The sequence below is a fragment of the Mobula birostris genome, chromosome 1 (genome assembly GCF_030028105.1).
Source record: "Mobula birostris isolate sMobBir1 chromosome 1, sMobBir1.hap1, whole genome shotgun sequence".
Taxonomy (NCBI): domain Eukaryota; kingdom Metazoa; phylum Chordata; class Chondrichthyes; order Myliobatiformes; family Myliobatidae; genus Mobula; species Mobula birostris.
In genome coordinates this window covers 207367343-207387893 of record NC_092370.1, presented here as the reverse complement: position 1 = coordinate 207387893, position 20551 = coordinate 207367343, and the positions used below count along the sequence as shown (strand labels likewise).

The 20551-nt window shown below is 40.1% G+C and overlaps 1 protein-coding gene across 5 annotated transcripts in view; it reads left to right on the top strand.

Moving 5' to 3' along the window:
- mark3a (MAP/microtubule affinity-regulating kinase 3a) overlaps positions 1–20551 on the top strand; it is a 178579-nt gene that overhangs the window by 113965 nt on the left and 44063 nt on the right. For all 5 annotated transcript variants that reach the window (XM_072269960.1, XM_072269970.1, XM_072269950.1 and 2 more), the window contains exons 10-15: positions 1115–1217; positions 9230–9342; positions 15852–16008; positions 16282–16496; positions 17454–17557; positions 19041–19301. In XM_072269960.1, the coding sequence (XP_072126061.1) occupies positions 1115–1217; positions 9230–9342; positions 15852–16008; positions 16282–16496; positions 17454–17557; positions 19041–19301 (953 nt within the window). The remainder of the gene's footprint in view (positions 1–1114; positions 1218–9229; positions 9343–15851; positions 16009–16281; positions 16497–17453; positions 17558–19040; positions 19302–20551) is intronic.

Genomic DNA, 20551 nt, shown 5'->3' with positions numbered 1-20551 from the left:
AGAAAGTTGAAGGAAAATAAATAATTGATTTACATTACTCATATTTCAGTAAAAGAGGAGAGGAAAAGAATGAGGTGGAATTTTGACAGTGTGAACCTTTCTGACCTGATGTGTAACAAGATCAAAAGGGAAGCAACTATCCATTGGATCAAGGAAAAGGGCATAAAGCTGGAGCAGAAAGATAATTAGAAGTAAATCTTTTAGGTTAACAGAATGTGGACAGAGGGAAATTGGATTAGTGTGGGGAGGGTGGTGGTGGGAGTAAAAAAAAACTGTAGGAATTGGATGAAGCGCAGGAGAAAAACTATTGACTTAATAGTGGTCTTGAAAATTTAGAAACGAAGTATTCCATTTAGAAGAATGAGAATTACACAAGAACAGAAGTGTTAAATAGAGATTGAGGTAATCTCGAAGTCATATACAAAGTACATTGCTGAAAGTAGACCAGCCCCAATGAATGCCAGTGGATTTCTGGGATTCCATTATGGAAGAGTAATGTACAAAATCAAGGAAGTAAAGATATTTTGCATGTAACCTTGCTTTTACTGTTCTTAAATGTATTGTGCACAGTTATTATCTCTATGCTGTAAAAATGTCATTTTGAAACATCAGAGGAAATGCAAATAACCATTTCCAGCAAGTTTACCAAAATTTCGCGGATAAAGTTGTTAGGGCTTGTAGTTTTTTTCCTGTCTGAAAAGGAGATAAGATGTGATGGATTTGCTTAAAATTATGAAATGGTTAATTAGTTAAGGTGAACATGATGAAATAGTTTATGCATATGGGGAATAAATAACTTGGGCACTAATAGATCAAATAAAATTTCGAGAACAGTTCCACTGTTTAAAAATAGAGCTTATAATTACACAGTGATTGAAACAAATATTCACATGTTTAATAGGAGATTCGATGCATTCAGAAGGAAGAAACAATTGGAAAAATAAACAAACAAGATGAGGCAGAACCATAAGAGTATCAGCACCAGCAAATCTTGGGTCCCATATCCAAGACATTAATTATCTCTCTTTCCATGGATGATGCCTAACCTGCGTTGTTTTTTTTAAGCAATTTATCTTGCTTTATTAAAGTTTAATATGCATTCTTTTAATTTCAGCAAATCATGAAAGACCGATGGATTAATGCTGGTCATGATGATGATGATGAGCTTCGACCTTATGTGGAGCCAGAATTGGATATTGCAGATCCAAAGAGAATAGGTAAATGTAAACCAGCTGTTGTGGTCTGTTTCTAATTGATTCGTTGTGATACTGAAAGAATACTCTACGTTGTTGTTTGAAATTTGATTTGAGTTATTTTGGCAATTATGTGAAGAACAGGAGGATGACTAGAGTGAGGGTAGGACCAATCTAGGATAAAATGGGGGCAGAGGAGGCCAGGGAGATTCTTAATACTTTTCTTCAGTGTTCATCAAGTAAAAGGATTTTGATGAATGTGAGTAGGAAAGACTAATGTACTGCAGCATGTCAAGGTTAAGAAAGGTGCGATGTTGGAGCTTCTGAAAAAGAAATGTAAGACCCTGAGACCAGGCAGGATATACCCCAGGTAGCTACGGGAAGCAATGGATTGAGTTTGCTGGGTAATTGATGATGATCTTTATGCCCTCCCTGGCAACAGGAGTATTAGTACCAGAGCGTTGCAGGATGGCAAATATTGTTCCTTTGGCTAAGAAGGTAATAGGGATAATCCTAGGAATTATTGACCAGTAAGTCTTGCATCAATGGTGGGTAAACAATTGGAGAGGATTCTTTCAGTCAGGACTTCTGAGCATTTGGAGAAATATAGTCTTGTTAGGGATAGTCAGCATGGCTTGTGAGGGGCTGGTTGTGCCTCACAAGCTTGATTGATGTTTTTTGAGGAGCTGACAAAACAAATTGAAGGTAGATCAATGGATGTGGTGCATATGGATTTTAGAAAGGTATTCAACAATGTTTCCTATGGTATGTTCATCCCATGGGATTCATGGAAACTCAGCTATGTGGATTTTGAATTCGCTTGCTTGCTTACTGAAGGCAGAACTTGGTAGTAGATGGAGTATATTCTGCCTAGTCAGTGACTAGTGGTATTCCACAAGGATCTGTTCTGTGACACCCTGCTCTCTGTTATGTTTTTAAATGATTGTGGTGAGAAAGTGGAAGGGTTGCTTAGGAATTCTACAGATGACAAGAAGGTTGGTGGTGTTGTGGATAGTGTAGGTGGTTGTTGTAGGTTATGATGGGACATAAGCAGGATGCAGAGCTAGGCTGAGAAGTGGCAGATGGAGTTCAATCCAGAAGAGGGAAGTGATACACTTTGGAGGATGAAACTTGGAAGGTGGACTACAACGTCGATATAGGATTCTTGGCAGTATGGAGAAACAGCGATCTTAAGGTCCAAGTCCATAGATCCCTCTAAGTTGATAGGGTTGTTAAGGCGCATTGGCTTTCATTAGTCAGGGGACTGAGTTCATGTGCTACAATGTGAAGTTGCAGCTCTCTAAAACTCTGGTTAGGCCACATTTGGATTGTTGTATTAAGTTTGGGTGCCTCATTATAAGAAGCATGTGGAAACTAGAGAGGGTACATAATGACATCAACCAGGACGCTGCCTAGATTAGAGAGCATGTCTTATGAGGAAAGATTGAGCGAACTAGGGCATTTTCTCTTTGAATCAAAGGTATGTTAAAGGTTGTAAAGCTCCATAGCTGTGGCCTGCAGACATCTGGACTGGCTGCATTGCTGAACTGGCTATGCAGCTGTGGACTCACTTTTGGGGACTCTGCAATTGATAATCTGTTGTTAATTAATTTTTAAAAAATTATTTGCTTGATTTCTTTTTTTGCACATTGTGTGTCTGACGATCTTTGTTGTGTGGGGTTTTTTTTAGTAGATTCTATTGTGCTTCTTTGTTTTGTGGCTGCCTGGAGGAATGTGAATCTCAGGGTTGTATATGGTGTACATACTTTGACAATAAATGTACTTTGAACTTAGAGGCATAGAGTGGATAGCCAGAACCAGTGAGTGAAGGAAAGTTTAGGGCAGATGTCAGAGAGTGGTAGGTAGCTGGAGGTGGTGGAAGAGGTTGATACAATAGGGACATTTAAAAGACTCTTGGATAGTCACATGGATATAGGAAAACTGGAGGTTATAGGATTTGTGGGACAGAAGGGATTGCTGGTGGAGTACACTATGTATGTACACTCAGTGGCCACTTTATTAGGCACACCTGTACACGGCGTTAATGAAAACATTTAATCAGCCAATCTTATGGCAGCAACTCAATGCAGACATGGTCAAGAGCTTCATTTGTTGTTCAGATCTAACATCAGAATGGGGAAAAAATTAGTTCTAAATAACTTTGACTGTGGAATGATTGTTGGAGCCAGACGGGGTGGTTTGAGTTTCTCAGAAATTGCTGATCTCCTGGGGTTTTCGTGCACAACAGTCTCAAGAGTTTACAAAGAATGATGCGAGAAAAAAAAAATCCAGTGAGCGGCAGTTCAGAATCAGCTTTAATATCATCAGCATATATCGTGAAATGTGTTAATTTAGCAGCAGCAGTACAATGTATTATAAGTATAGAAAATAAACATATAACCATACAGAAGTATACGTTTATTACATAGTCAAATTAAATAGGTAGTGCAAAAGCAGAAAAAAAAACAGTAAGGTTAAGTTCATGGGTTCAGTGTCCTTTTAGAAATCAGATGGCAGAGGGTAAGAAGCTGTTCTTAAATAGCGAGTGTGTGCCTTCAGGCTTCTGTACCACCTCCTTGATGGTATCATGAGAAGGGGGCATGTTCTGGGTGATGGGGGTCCTTAATAATGGACGCTGCCTTTCTGAGGCATCGCTCCTTGGAAGATGCCCTAGATACTATGGAGGCTAGTACCTATGATGGAGCTGACTAATTTTACAACTTTCTGTGGCTTCTTTTCATCCTGAGTAGTAACCCTCCCTGCCACCCCCTTACCAGACAGCTGTCAGAATGCTCTCCATGGTACATTTGTAGAAGTTTATGAGTGCTTTACTTGACAAACCAAATCTCTTCAAACTTTTAATAAAATATAGCTGTTGTCTTGCTTTCTTTGTAGCTGCATCGACCTGCATGTTGGGACCAGGTTAGGTCCTTGGGGATCTCGACACCCAGCAACTTAAAACTGTTCTCTCTCTCTCCCCACTTCTGATCACTCTTTGAGGATTGGTTCATGTTCCCTTGTCTTGCCCTTTCTGAAATCTACAATCAGCTCTTTGGTCTTACAGACATTGAGTGCAGGATTGTTGCTGCAGCAGCACTGAACTAGCTGGTGTATCTTGCTTCTGTATGTCCTCTCAACACCATCTGAGATTCTGCCAACAATGATGGTATCATCAGCTAAATTATAGATAGCATTTGAATTATGCTTAGCCACACAGTCATGGGTTTAGAGAGAGTAGAGCAGTGGGCTAAGCGCACATCCCCGAGGTGCACTAGTGTTGATAGTCAATGAGGAGGGGATGTTATTACCAATCTACACAGATCGTGATCTTCCAGTTGGGAAGTCAAGGATCCAATTGCGGAGGGAGGTACAGAGGCCTAGGTTCCGTAGCTTTTCGATCAGGACTGTAGGAACGATGGAATTAAATGCTGAGGTGTTTGTATCGTCCAGGTGATCTAAGGCCGCATGAAGAGCCATTGAGATTGTATCTGCCATAGATCTTTTGTAGTGAGAGGCAAATTGCAGTGAGGCGGGAGTTGATTCCAGCCATGACCAACCCCTCTAAGCATTTCATCATCAAAGCTGTGAGTGCTACTAGATGACAGTCACTAAGGCAGCTCACACTGCTCTTCTTGGGCACTGGTATAGTTGTTGCCCTTGTTACGAAACTGTAACAAAATTGGGGCTCCTCTGGGATCTTGTCCGTTGAATCGATCCAAAATCCACTTAGATATAGCATCAAAGCGACCTGTCACAGGACTGTCATCTTCAAGTGATCACCACATAACATACCCAGGCAAGGGTTAACTTCAAGTGGTCCCACAGGACAGTCCTAAATCCACTCCGTTGGATTATAAGAAGTGACAGATACGCATTCTGGAGCAAACCTTGCCCCGGCAGTTCTTAAATCCAAGTCTTACTCAGACTACAAGAGTAGCTGTTCTGTCTCTCTTGTTCCAACTGACTGTTTCTCCCTCACCCCCACCCCCACCCTGTAAAAATCAGAAGTGAGCTGAGAAAGCTGCCAGCCAATGTCATTGTTAGTCCTGCCTCGCTCAGGCACTCTCTTAAAGTGATAGTCCACAGTAAACGAAACCTGTGGGTTCGTAACACCCTTCTGTGGGTGAAAAAAAACCTTGTCAATGGCCAGACTGGTTTAAGTTGATAGGAAGGTGACAGTGACTCAAATAACCATGCTTTACAACAGTGTCACAACAGAAGACCACACTAGGTTCCACTCCTGTAACAATAAAATAGCCACTAAGTGGAGGTCAGCACAATATTATGGGCTAAAGGGCTTAATGTGCTGTACAATTCTATGTTCTAATATATTAGGCAAAGTGATTTATATAATATCCTTTTTGTTCCTGTTTAAAACTAATGTCACAAAATATGAGGTGATAATTTTCAAACTAGATATTAAATATTGTTCAGCCTTTGGATTTCGAAATTGCAAACTAATTTATCTACTTTTGCCTTCACTTAAAAAATACTGTGGTGGTACCATGATAGTTTCCAAATGATTTCTCACATTTTATAAATTTAACTATTCTATAGTTTAAACTAGAATGTGATATCTATACTAAGATATAGAAGCTTTCCAATTTCAAGAATGAATGAATAGTGGGTGCAATAATGCAATGGTCAAGTTACTAGACTAGTCGCCAGAGTCCTGGACCATTGATCCCAAAATTTAAGTTACATGTGAAATAAATGTGGAATTTAGTAGCAAATGTTAACCTCAGTAATGGAATCTATGAAATCACTGATTTGTCAAAAAAATTCATGTCAGTTGCTGAAGTCCTTAGGACTTAGAGTATCTTATTAATACATTAATGTAATGATTTTATAATCCTGCTATTAAATCATAATAACTTTTCTTTCAGGATAATTAATCTACCAGCCTTACTTGTTCTGACCCAAATGCAAGTCTAGTTGACTGTTAATTGCCTTTATTATTTCATAGGATAATAATGGATAGGCAATAACTTCCAGCCTTGTTAACAATAGTCACTTTCCACAATAATAAAAATATTACAGAATTCTAAAATACCATTCTTCTGGAAATGTCATTTTAATGCTCTCTACATAAACCAATTTGTGCAGATATCATATTTATCCCTTCAACTCTTTGCCAGCTCTCAGATCAACCATATTAATCAATTTCCTTGTATAATTCCCTGTGACCCATTCTCCAACATCTGATACTTCAGGGGTCCCCAACCTTTCTTGCACCGCAGACCAGTTTAATATTGACAATATTCTTGTGGACCGACCAACCGGAGTGGGGGGGGCGGTGTTAATACGACCGGAATATAGGTGAAACTATAAGTCACTTATAAGTGGCTAATAATACACTCAATTTTGTTTCTAAAAGGGTTTGTCTAACAAATTTAATATTAAACACACAGCGCATATCTTCCTCCCATGAATATAGTGATAAGTCAATTGTAAGTCACTTATAACTAAATAGCATCATAACATTTTAAGTAACATTTGGATAGTAAACACACAGCACATATTTTCCTCGTATGAATATATAAAATGATTGCAACACAACAATATCGCTGAATCAGTGGGAGCCCTGGGTTTGTTTTCCTGCAACAAGATGGTCCCATCGAGGGGTGATGGGAGACAGCAATATTCGAAGGGGGTTCCTTATGTCCAGTCTATTCTGCAATTTAGTTTTTGTTGCATTAATTGCAGAAAATCCTGCTACGCAAAGATATGGTGTTGGAAATGGAAGCAACGTCTTCAGTGCTTTCGTGGCTATCTCAGGATATTCAGCCTCAACTTTGATCCAGAATACCGGTAGAGATGTTATGTCAAACATACTTCTCAGCCCACTGTCATTTGCAAGCTCGAGGAGTTGATCTTCTTCCCGCACTGACATGGATGATTCACCAGGGACATTCACAAATGGGTCACGGACCCATTCCTTTGCACGTCTTGGATCATTTGCAGTTTGGAAGTACTCTGGTGCAAATCCTGTTGACAGCGAAGCTTAGGTGACCGCGCACCAGCTGTGAGAAAGACGATGCAGCCTCAGTCTCTCCCAAAATTGCAGCTAATGTTGGGAACATGTCAAATATGCCTCTGTCCACTCACCGTCCCCACATTTCCAGTTTGGCTTTGAAAGCAGACACTTTAACTGCCAACTTGAAGACAGTTGTCATTCTCCCCTGAAGTGACAAATTGAGTTCATTGAGCAGATTGAAGATGTCACACAGATAAGTGAGTTTTGCTATCCACTCCTCGTCACTGAAGTGTGCTGCCAGTGGTGACTTTTTCCTGAAAGAAATCTCTGTAGCTGCTCTCTTAACTCAAAAGCCCTGGCCAGGGCTCTCCCCCTTGATAGCCACCTGACTTCAGTGTGAAAGAGAAGGCGTTTGTGCTCTGCATCCATTTCCTTACAAAGCTGCTCAAACAGGTGTGAGTTAAGGGTTTTTGCTTTGACGTGATCGATAATTTCAACAATGTCACTCAATACGCTGTTAAGATCAGGCGACATTTTTTGGCTAGCCAGCGTTTCCCTGTGTATGACACAGTGTGTAGACTGGCATTCAGGAGCAACCTCTTTGACTCGGGTAATGAAACCAGACAGCCATCCAGTCACAGCTGCAGCCCTGTCTCTGCATATTCCAACACAGAATGACCAGTTTGCCTGATATATAGTCACTTAAAGGCTTGAATAGTTCTGCCCCAGTTGTGTTAGTTGGCAACGGCAGTGTACACAACATATCCTCCTGAACATCGTCTTGAAATATATATCGCACATAAACCAGCAGCATTGCCTTGTTATCGACATCGGTAGACTTGTCGACGTGGATAGCATGCCATGGTGACTTGTTAAGCAGTTCCAACAGCTGTGCTTCGATGTCCTCGATTCTCCTTGAAACCGTGGTAGCTGAAAGAGAAACCTGTGCCAACTTGTTAGCTGCAGCTTCTCCCAACAGTTCATGGCACATGTCCTGGGCAACAGGCAGAAAGAATTCTTCACCAACGGTGAAAGGCTTCTTGCCTTAGCAATACGGCTAGCCACTAAGTACGACACTCTCAGAGCGGCAGCATTTGTGGAGGTGGTGGCTCTCAGCACTTGCTTCTGTTCCGCTTGCTCACGTTTTTTCCGCTCAAAAAACTCAACGGGTTTGTCTTTAAGTGCAGGGTGCTTGGACTCAAGGTGCCAAAGCAGTTTTGAGGGCTTCATTGCCTCATTAGACAGCTTGTCTCCACATATCACACACGGGGGCTTGGAGCGTGTGAGTCACCTGTTGCAATAAAGCCATATTTTATAAATGACTTGTATTTTCTGTGGAAGGAAGCTTTCTGTTTTTTTGCAGTCTCTGCCTCAGCTGTCTGTGCGTTATCATCATCGTTAGGCCTTTTATCTCCTCTTCCAAAGAAACTCTCAAGCAATGTTTGTTTTTTTTACTCATACCGACTGATGACCTCCAGCATGGGTAATGACCTCGCGTGTGTTCAAGCTCAACTGTGGGCGTGACAGGGAATGAGGAAAGGTGCAGCTGACCCATATCGCTTCCTGTCGCCAAATCATGTAGTTTCCTCGTGGCCCAGTAGAACATGCTTTGCGGCCCAGTACCAGTTCACGGCCCAGTGATTGGGGACCACTGCGATACTTAATTACTTCCATCCTAAATCTCCTGCCAGCCACCTAAATTAGGGGTAATTTGCAGGAGCAAATAACCTAACAATCAACACATCTTTGTGATGTGAAAACAGCACTGGAAGTCAGTATTAAATATGTTTCACTGGAACAGTGAATTGGCTGCATTGTTAGCAGTGCCAGTGAACTGCCTCTCAATCACTATGTTAATGGTTTGGGCAAGCACTTCTAATGTTTTCAGTGTGAGCTTGCCTCAAGACCCAAAAGTAGAATATGCAGAACCAAAATATCACTGTCATCTTGCGGTATTGTTAGATTTAGGTGAGTACTTGGATTGTTGGTTATGTATTCTGTATGAGTAAAGTACTTTGAGTGTAATCTGCATGAATGTCATCTGATCTCAATTTTACAGAGATAATGGTTGGAATGGGTTACACTCGTGAGGAAATCCAGGACTCCCTGGCAAAAATGAAATATGATGAGATAACGGCAACGTATTTGCTGCTGGGACGAAAGTCTAATGAGGTAAGCATTAAGAAAAGAAACAAGCTGCATTTATACAGTTTCTTTTACAACTTTGAAACTTATCAAATAATTTTATCGCTACTACTGTATTTACAAAGTATGATATTATTGGAGGATTAGGAAAAGCAGCAGCAATTTTATAGAGTCTTGTCCCAGCAAAAGTAATAAGATAAGCTGTCAGATATTTTAATTATTTGTTCAAGTCAAACATGGCTGGGGCACTAGAAGAACACTCCAGCTCTTAATCAGGAACTTCCCTGGGAACGTTTGGGTTTTTGAAGTGAGTCTTAGTCCACAATCTTCTGATTTGGAGAAGTCCAGCACCATTGGTCATATGCTACTTGCCCTGATTTCTTTAATTTTAAAATTTAGTTTCTCCTATATTCTGCACTCTCTAGAATAAGTATCTAAAAAAGACTGTTTATTTGACAGCAGGATAACTCCAGTCAAATTCTAAAATCTCACCCCCACCCCCGCCCCACCCCAAACCACCCCTGTCTGCTATTGCTTGGAAATATAACAGTTGTCACAGGTGAGATAATAGATCAAGAAATTGGATCTTTATCTTTTGGTTGATGGTAAGAGACCTCTTGCTGCATTTACTTGCAGAAACACTTTTGCTCTTGCAGACCATGTTATTGTTTTTCAGAAAGTAGTTCATTTTTCAAAAATTACGTTTTCCTTTACTGTAAGTAAGATTCAGGACAAAGGTCCTTGGAAGCAGCCTTGAAATGATTTGCAATGTAAGGTTGCAATGGAAATGCAGATTATTGCTTTATTAAATCTGTTTAACAAAATGAAACTGTTTTGTTGCACAAATAATATTCTAGCTTCACTTTCTCCATTCGCAAAACTATCATTACCCCTAATGCCACTGCTGTTGTATCCTAGCAAGGCCAAATGCCCATGTCTCTGTTCATACTTCAGCTATCTGGTGATCATTTTTATGTGTGACATTTGTAGCATTTGTCCATCTTGTCTTGGCAACATGGCTTGCGACCTGTTCCAGGCAAATTATTTGTCTGGAGGATTTTAAGTTCACCTAGGACACCTGAAAAGTGTATCACAGTAGTAGATTGGTTTGATTTGAAGTGATTTTTAAAGATCAGCCCAAGTAACCACATTAATTTCACATATAGATTTTGAAGAAAGAATGAAGCAGCCGGAAGTCCTGGTACAAATTGGCATCAGTGACATGGGTAGGAAAAGCAAGGAGGTCCTGAAGAGGGAATTTAGGGAGCTAGATAGAAAGCTGAAAAGCAGGGCTTCCAGGGTAGCAATTTCTGGATTGCTGCCTGTGCCATGTGCCAGTAAAGGTAAGAATAGGATGATGTAGCAGATCAATGCATGGCTGAGAAACTGGTATAGCAGGCAGGGTTTCAGATCATTGGATCTCTTCTGGGGAAGGTGTGACCCACACAAAAGGGGCAGGTTACACCAGAACCTAAGGAAATCAATATCCTTTCGGGCAGGCTTGCTAGAACTACTGGGGAGGGTTTAAACTAATTTGGCAGGGAAATGGGAACTGGAGTGATTGTTTATAAGCAGAGGCCGTGTATAGTGGGACTGTCAGGGAATACAGGCATGTGAAGGGCAGAATTGCAGTCAGCGGGATGAGTTGCAATGTGAAAGGGGGACAAAATCAAAAAGGGTGATTGATAAGGATTGAAAGTAGTGCAAAAACAGAAATTTAAAAGAAGTAGTGACAGTGTTCATGGATTCAATGTCCATTTAGAAATTGGATAGCAGAGGGGAAAAAACTGTTCTTGAATCTTGTGTGCCTTAAGGCTTCTGTACCTCCTTCCTAATGGGAACAATGAAAAGAGGGCATGTCCTAGTGATGAGGGTCCTTAATGGTGGACACTGTCTTCCTGATGCACTGCTCCTTGAAGATGTCTTGGATGCACTTGAGGCTAGTTCCATGATTGGAGCAGTTAATTTTACAAATTTCTGCACCTTCAATCCTGTACAGTAGCACCCCCCACCCCCCGTCCCTGCATACCAGATGGTGATGCAACCAGTCAGAATGCCTTCCTCTGTAGAAGTTTTCGAGTGATTTAGCTGACGACCCAAATCTCCTGAAACTCCTACTGAAATATAACCACAGTGTTGCTTTCTTTATAGTTGCATTAATATGTTCTTCTGAGATATTGACACCCAGGAACTAGAAATTGCTCACTCTCTCCACTTTTGCTCCCTCTATGAAGATTAGTTTGCGTTCCCTTGTTCTACCCTTTCTGAAGTCCACAATCGGCTCCTTGATCTTACTAACATTGAGTGCAAGGTTGTTGCTACGACACCACTCAACTAGCTGGTGTTTCTTGCTCCTGTGCGCCCTCACGTCACTGTCTGAGATTCTGCCAACAATGGTTGTATCATCAGAAAATTTATATATGGCATTTAAGATATGTCCAGCCACACAGTCATGAGTGCAGAGAGAGTAGAGCAGTGGGATAAGCACCAATCCCTGTAGTGTGCCACTATTGATTGTCAGCAAGTTGGAGATATATTTCCAATCCATACAGATTGTGGCCTTCCAGTTAAGAAGTCGAGAATCCAATTGCATAGGGAGGTACAGAGGCCTAGATTCTGCAGTTTTTCGATCAGAGCTGTAGGAATGATGGTGTTAGACGCTGAGTTATAGTCAGTTAACAATATCCTGACATGGGTATTTGTATTGTCCAGGTGATCCAAGGCCACGTGGAGCCATTGAGATTGCGTCTGCCATAGACCTATTGTGCCGATAGGCAGAATGCAGTGCGTCCAGGCCCTTACTGAGCCAGGAGTTGATTCTAGCCACGACCAACCTCTCAAAGCATTTCATTACTGTAGATGTGAGTGCTACTGAACAATAGTCTTGGGCAGTGGTATAATTGTTGCTTACACATTGTATCGAAAGGACAGGCAGGTAAGCAGAGGAGATGGGTTTGTTGGTCAAAAATTAAATCAAATCCTTAGAAAGAGGTGACATAGTATCGGAAGATATAACACCCTCATGGATAGAGTAAAGAAACTGCAAGGGTAAAAAGACCCTGATGGAAGTTATATACAGCCTCTGAACAGTAGCCAGGATGTGGACTGCTAGTTGATTGGAGGGGGTCACTAGCAGGGATGATGGCAGAGTAGCAACGGCTGGAGTTTATGGGAGCAAATATTATTATTATTGAGATATAGCGTGGAATAGGCCCTTCCAGCCCTTTGAGTGCTGCTGCCCAGCAATCCCTGATTTAACCCTATCTTAATCACGGGACAATTTAGAATGACCATTTAACCTACCGACCAGCACATCTTGTGACTGTAGGAGGAAACCAGAGCACCCAGAGGAAGCCCATGCAGTCACGTGGAGAACGTACAAACTCCTTACAGGCAGCAGTGGGAATTGAACCCAGGTCACCTGTACTGCAAAGCGTTATGCAAAGCACTACGCTACCGTGCTGTCCCAATTCAGAAAGTGCAGGATAAATACATCCCAAAGAACAAGAAATATTCAAATGGCAGGATGACTCAACCGCTGCTGACAAAGGAAGTCAAAGCCAACATAAAGCAAAAGGGAGGGCATATGATAGATCAAAAATTAGTGAGAAGTTAGAGGATTGATAAACTCAAAAACCAACAAAAGGGACTAACGCAAACACGAGGAATTCTGCAGTTGCTGGAAATTCTAGCAACACACATCAAAGTTGCTGGTGAACACAGCAGGCCAGGCAGCATCTCTGGGAAGAGGTACAGTCATAGGGGCCAAAACATGAAGTATGAAGGTAATCTAGCCAATAATATCAAGAGGATACCAAGTATTTTTTTCAGATATATAAAGAGTAAAAGAAAAGTGAGAGTGGATATCAGAATGCTGGAAAATGATGCTGGAGAGATAGTAACGATGCACAAGGACATGGTGGATGAATTGAATAAGTATTTTGCATCAGTCATCACTATGGAAGACACAGCAGTAGGCTGGAAGTTCGAGTGTGTCACGAGACAGAAGTGAAAGCAATTGCTATTTATTGGGAGAAGATGCTTGGGAAGCTGAAAGGTCTGAAGGTAGAAAAGTCACCTGGACCGGATGGAGTACAACCCAGGCTTCTGAAAGAGATAGCTGGGAGACTATGGAGGTATTAGTATTGATCTTTCAAGAGGCCAGGTCATTGGGTGGATTTAAGACGGAGGTTGATAGGTTCTTGATTAGTCACGGCCTGAAAGGTTATGGGGAAAAGCAGGAGGATGGAGTTGAGAGGGAAATGGTATAGCAGGCTTGATAGGCTGAATGGCCTAATTCTGCTCCTTATGGTCACATGATGTTTTGGTCTTTCCTAAATATTACATATTTTAAGAGTTAAACTGCACCACTTTTGCATGCCAATTTTAGTTCTTTCCATGAACTGACCATTCCAGTGTAAAAGAATTGTATGGTGACATCAAATAATCCCCAAAAGGCAGTTGTTTTGGCATATTTGTTCAGTTTTCTGTAGTTGCATTTATATCAACTGCTGTTTCTAATCAAAATGAGTTGTAATGATTCTGGTTATTATTGTCAACAGCAGTCATCAGGCATTACAATATATTCTGATTTTTGTAATACCTTGAACACAAATAGACCAGGTGAGGATTATGTCCACTAAATTTCAACTGTAGCTATTGTAAAATTTGAAGAAGTTCCTTCATTATTTCTAACAAGAAACTAGAACTGGGGCCATGGGTTAAGTGTGAACTGTGAGGCTGAAGGGGAGCATCATCAGTTAGAGAGTGATGTGAGTATAAAAGCCTGCTGCCAGCAGAAGTGGTGGATGCAGGTTTGAGTTCAATATTTAAGAGAAGATTGGATCAGTTCATGGATAGAGTTAAGGAGGGCTATGGTGCCGGTGCAGTTCAATGAGACTAGGCAGTATAATAGTTCAGCACTGAGTAGATGAACTGAAGTGCCTGATCCTGTACTGTGGTGCTTAATGTTTGTGGTCTTCCACTACTGTAGCACATCCACTTTAAGGTTCAATGTGTTGTGTGTTCAGAAATGCATATCTGTGCACCACTGTTGTAACACATAAGGTTGTCCGAGTTCCTATCAGCTTGAACCAGTCTGGCCATTCTCCTCGGATCTCTCACGTTAACAAGGTGTTTTCACTCACAGTACTGCCGCTCACTGGTGTTTTTGTTTCATTTATGGCATCATTCTCTGTAAACTCTAGAGATTGTTGTGTGTGAAAATTCCAGGAGATCAGCAGTTTCTGTGATATTCAAACCATCCTGTCTGGCACCAATTATCATTTCATGGTTAAAGTCACCAGATCACATTTCAAAGGATTCAAAGGTACATTTAATGTCAGAGAAATGTATACAATATACATCATGAAATGCTTTTTCTTCGCAACCATCCACAAAAACAGAGGAGTGTCCCAAAGAATGAATGACAGTTAAATATTAGAACCCCATAGTCCCCCCCAGCTCCCCCTCCCACGTGTAAGCGACAGCAAGCAAAAACCCCCACTCCCCACACCAGTTTAAAAAAAAGCGCATTGACACCTGCCACCAAGCACTCAAGCATGAGCAAGCAACAGTAAAGACACAGACTTGCAATTATCCCACAGACTTCACGTTTCACTCGGTATTCGACATACCACAGGTGCTCTCTCTCCCTAATAAGGGAGAAAGAGGTGCCTCTGTTTTCATAGCGAGCGGGGAGACATAACAAACAACTCTCTGGTTTACGATGTTAAAGGTCCACTACATCGCTTTTTCTTGAGCTCTGGGCACGCAGCCACAGATATTCCAATTCCCCCGATGACACACGGGTCTCCTGCCGTGACAACGACCCTTGATCCGCCTGTCTCCAGAGCCCGGAGATTCAAGGCTTCCAAAGCTGAGCCCTTGGCATACCAAACAACAGCCAGTTATGAAACCCCAAGAGTGGATCCCATTCCCACAAAGAACCGTAGTCAGCGTGTAACTCCAGGTCAGGGTCTTCAAAAGAACCCTGAAGGGGTTCCCCATTCTTCCCCATTCTGATGTTTGGTCTGAGCAATAACTGAACTTCTTGATCATGTCTGCATGCTTTTATTTATTGAGTTGCTGCCACATGATTGGCAGATTAGATATTTGCATTAACGAGCAGGTATACAGTTGTACTTAATAAAGTGGCCACTGAGTTTAATTGTCGATGATTTGTCCAGTGAGTAAACTCAGCTTGATGAGAGGTGTAAGTCTTTAATACTAGATATACTAATGGGTTTGTTTTGAGTTTAATTAAAAAATTGACAGTTTTTGAAAGCCCTCATTAAATACTTTTATTTGTGTATTTTCTTTAAATATAAAAATAAGCTTTCAGACATAAGTACTAACGAATTGAAGTTTTCTATATCCTTATTACATCTGTTGAATATTATATGGAATTGATTGTGAGGATAGTAGATATATGACAGCAGGATTTTAATGAAGAAAATAATTTACTTTTAAAAAATTATTAATATTTTAACTGTAGTTGATTTCTTGTCACCTAAACTACTTCATTGTCCTCTTAGTTGGAAGTCAGTGATTCAAGCTCCAGCAGTAATCTTTCATTAGCAAAGATCAGGCCAAGCAGTGACCTCAACAATAGCACTGGACAATCCCCCTCCCATCATAAGGTCCAAAGAAGTATTTCTGCCAACCAGAAACAAAGACGGTACAGTGATCATGGTGAGTGTTCTGAACCATCCCGAAATGTTGGAAAAATTTATTTTCTTTCATTTTCTGAATGAAACAGCTCCTGCCTGTTTCTGACTGTAGCAGCAGAATGTATATTGCATTCCTGAGCCTAAAATTCCATGTACTTGGTGTTTGAAATGTTTCTAAAGTCTGTTTTAATATACTTTTAAGTGACAGACTTGATGGATTTATGGATTTAAAAATGAAGTGACAATTACAGATTTTGAAAAACTAAACCAGAAAATCTTTTTATTTTATTTGAAGCTGGACCCTCTATTCCACCAGTGGTATCCTATGCAAAAAGGAGTCAGACCAGCACAACAGACAGTGACTTGAAGGAAGAAGTTCAGTCAAGGAAGTCAAGTACCACTGCTGTTGGAGGAAGAGGAATTATTCCTTCCAGCCCTAAATTGGGAAATGCTAACAATCCTAATAAAGCAGAGATTCCTGATCGTAAAAAGAATTCTGCTGTTACTAGTGTAAGCATAACAGATGCTAACTCTAAATATAACATGAACATTTTACGAGATTTGTATTATTTTATGAAATTGATGGAATGTTTATTTAGTTTAAAGAACTCAAAGCCCAGACATGTTACAAATAAATGTTTGAAGTGTGATAAATAAGATAATCGTTTGGGTGTTTTTGGATGACACATAATTGTTGACTTTGCAACACACATCAAAGTTGCTGGTGAACGCAGCAGGCCAGGCAGCATCTGTAGGAAGAGGTGCAGTTGACGTTTCAGGCCAAGACCCTTCCTACAGATGCTGCCTGGCCTGCTGCGTTCACCAGCAACTTTGATGTGTGTTGCGTGAATTTCCAGCATCTGCAGAATTCCTGTTGTTGACTTTGCATCTGTTTTTCCATATTGTACCTTCATATCTTTATATATTTGAGAGGACACACTGATCTTTGGTTTAATGACTTGTGTAAAGATAGGATGTCTAAGTTACAGCACCCTCTCAGTACTGCATTGGAGTTCCTGCAAAAATGTTTCTGAAGCATGGTTTGAGCCTACAATCCTTTGGCTCAGTCCACTGAGGCAAAGCCAGATTATTCTTGTATGTTACTTGATTACAAGAGAAAATATTTTTAATAAGATGTTGCTCAACAGTGGAGTAATAGCACCCATTGCAGAGGGCTATATTCCAAAATTCAAGCTTAACTAATTACTGCTCAAATGTTTTTCTGAAGCAAGCTTGCAGGTTTTGGCCTGGGATGCGGAATGAAGTTCTGCAGAGAACGTTTTGGTTCCTGCATATGGTCCTTCATGTGCATTTTACTTGCGTGTTTAGTATTGCTCTTCTAGAGATCAACATTTCACACTGTACACATCCTACCTGAAGTTACAAGAAGCTATTATATTATAGAATGAACATAGAAACAATTCTAGTGCAGATGGAAGGGAATCATGCCTATCTTTCTGTTACCAGAATAATACAGTGTCTGGAGGAATGACCCGACGGAATACATATGTCTGCAGTGAAAGAACCAACATAGATAGGCATTCTGTATTACAGAATGGTAAAGAGAACAGGTGAGTGAGTACAATCAAATTTGATTTATAATGATGCAGAATTCACTTTAGCTTAGAACACTTCATTACACTAATATTCCAAAGGATTCTATTAGGATGATGGAAGATAAATTAAAATATTGTACATGCCATACAGTATATCAATTATTGCTCTGTATATTTTCAGTAGATGTTTCTGTATGCTTAAATAGCTTTTGATGCTAAAAGATAGACTACTGTTTTTTCTTTTCTACTACTTCGCAATTTTAAAATTACTTTTCTACTTCTGCCCTCACATATATTTGAAATGTAAAATCTCAGCTAACTTTAAACAGCATGGTGTTTGCTTTTTAATTTGCACTTGTTCAACATTGTGCTCCATGTTGTACTTCTGTCTGCTTCTGCCTCTTATCTCAACCACACTTCATCACAGCCTGACAGAAATGTCTGCTTGTGCGACTAGTTCTGCGTCTGCGTATGTATCTGCTCCTGCATCTACATCCGCTTCTGCTACATCTTCCACTACTACTCGATTACGGCATCAGAAGTCAATGTCCATATCAGGCTCAGGGTATGCTACCAAGATGATGCCTGCAATAGACAATGAAGCAGATAACTTCAACCCTAAGTAAGCAAAGGAGGCTAATTCATTAAGTTTACTTGCTGATGTTTTTTTTTACCCTATTCTAATTTTGTTTAATTTTTCTTAATTTTGGAATATTGTAAATGCATAGATTTAGCTGCAGCCTAGCGCTGGTGCCACTGTTCTGAAGAGTCTGTAAAAGTCTTTTGATTGCAGTCTTGCAGTTGGTATATAGTAGTTCTGTGTTGAATATATGATCTTTTAGCATTACATCCAAGAGCAAGATAAATTAACAGAGTTCCGATTATTTATTTTGTCTGTAGTTGTAAATGCCGTATACATAGCATTCAAGAAGCATAGTGGTGTTCTTAGTCCTTAGACTGAGGGAATAAGCTGTTTATTTTCATTTGTGTTTAGGTCACATACAATGATCAGTATTTTTCTCTAGCTTCATTTCAAATATAATTCTAGCTATCTCAAAAGGAATTTGAACGCAGGTTAAATTGCTAATGAATAAGTTCTGTCAATTAGTGCTATCTTGATTTCATTATATAGAAAACTGTTTAATATTTATCTAGATTATGAAGACATGCAGTCCTCTTATTGTCATTTAGTGATGCATGCATTAAGAAATGATACAGTATTTCCTAATCTTGTATGCGAGAATGCGTAATTGCAGGTCGGCTTTCCTATTTGTTTTGTGGCTTTTAATAGTTTTTGTCACAGCTCTATCTTGTAAAAATTTAAATACTTAATATCATTATTTTGCTGTTTTATCTACTTGTAGCTGGTTTTAACTCAAAATTATTTTAAGAAATAATAGAATATTAATACTATTACGTCTAATTTGTAATTACCAGTTCATTAATATGCAGTAGTTCTAGAATGATTTTGTTGTTTTTTTAAAATGTTTTCTTATAGTACTGCTCCAGGGCAAAGAACTCCTGTGACTTCCACTCACAGTATCAGCAGCGCAACCACTCCTGACAGAATCCGTTTCCCTCGGGGAACTGCAAGTCGTAGCACTTTCCATGGTGGTCAGCTCAGAGAGCGACGAAATGCAACCTACAATGGACCACCTGCATCTCCTACACTGTCTCATGATGCCACTCCTTTGTCGCAGACACGGAGTAGAGGCTCTACAAACCTCTTTAGTAAATTGACCTCAAAACTCACAAGAAGGTAGGAAATATTGAGTATATAGATTGTTTTTTACCATCTATCACATAAATTCACTCCAATGTTTAATTATTTCATCTTCATAAATTTACATTGAACTTTCTACAAACTTGAGTGTGTTGCTAAATATAAGTGCTTATAAATGTCATTACTGTTTTAAAAAAAAGCATTGCCTAAAATTTTAAGTTTTATATTTTTTTTGGAAACTGCCACCATTGCATTTTTATTGTATAATCTGAAAAAAAAAAGACCATTATACATAGGAGCAAAATGAGGCCATTCAGCCCATCAAGTCTGCTCCAACATTCCATAATGGCTAATTTATTATCCCTTTCAACCCCATTCACCTGCCTTCTCCCCATAACCTTTGATGTTTTGACTATTCAAGAACCTACAAATCTCTGCTTTAAATATTCCCTATGACTTGGCCTCCACAGCCATCCGTGGCAATGAATTCCACAGATTCACTACCTTTTGGCTAAAGAAATTCCTTGTCTCTTCCAAATGGACATCCTTCTATTCTAAGACTATGCCCTCTAGTCCCAGACTCCCTACTATAGGAAACTCTCCACTCTATCTTAGGTCTTTTAATATTTGATAGATTTCAATTGGATACCCCTCCCCCCAGTTATCTAAACTCCAACGAGTACAGGCCCAGAGCCATCAGTTGCTCTTCATACATTAACCTTTTCATTCCTGGAATCATACTTGTAAATCTCATCTGGATCCTTTCCAATGCCAGCACATCTTTTCTTCGATAAGGGGTCCAAAACTGCTCACGATACTCTGGGATGACCAATGCCTTATAAAGCCTCAACATTATATCCTTGCTCTTGTATTCCAGAACTCTCGAAATGAATGCTATTGCATTTTCTTCCTTACTACTGACTCAACCTACAAGCTAACATTCAAGGATTCCTGCACAAGGACATCCAAGTTCCTTTGCACCTCTGATTTTTGAATTTTCACCCAGTTTAGAAATTAGTTTATACCTTTATTATTTCTATCAAAGTGCATGACCGTACACTTCCCTACACTATATTCCATCTGCTACTTATTTGCCCATTCTCCCAAACTAAGTCTGTCGTTAGACTCTCTGCTTCCTCAAAACTACTTGCTCCATCACCTGTCTTCATATCATCCGCAACCTTGGCCGCAAAGGCATCAATTCCATAATCCAAAACATGGACATATTACGTGAAATGAAGTAGTCCCAATGCTGATCTCTGTGGGAGAACACTTGTCAGAATAGG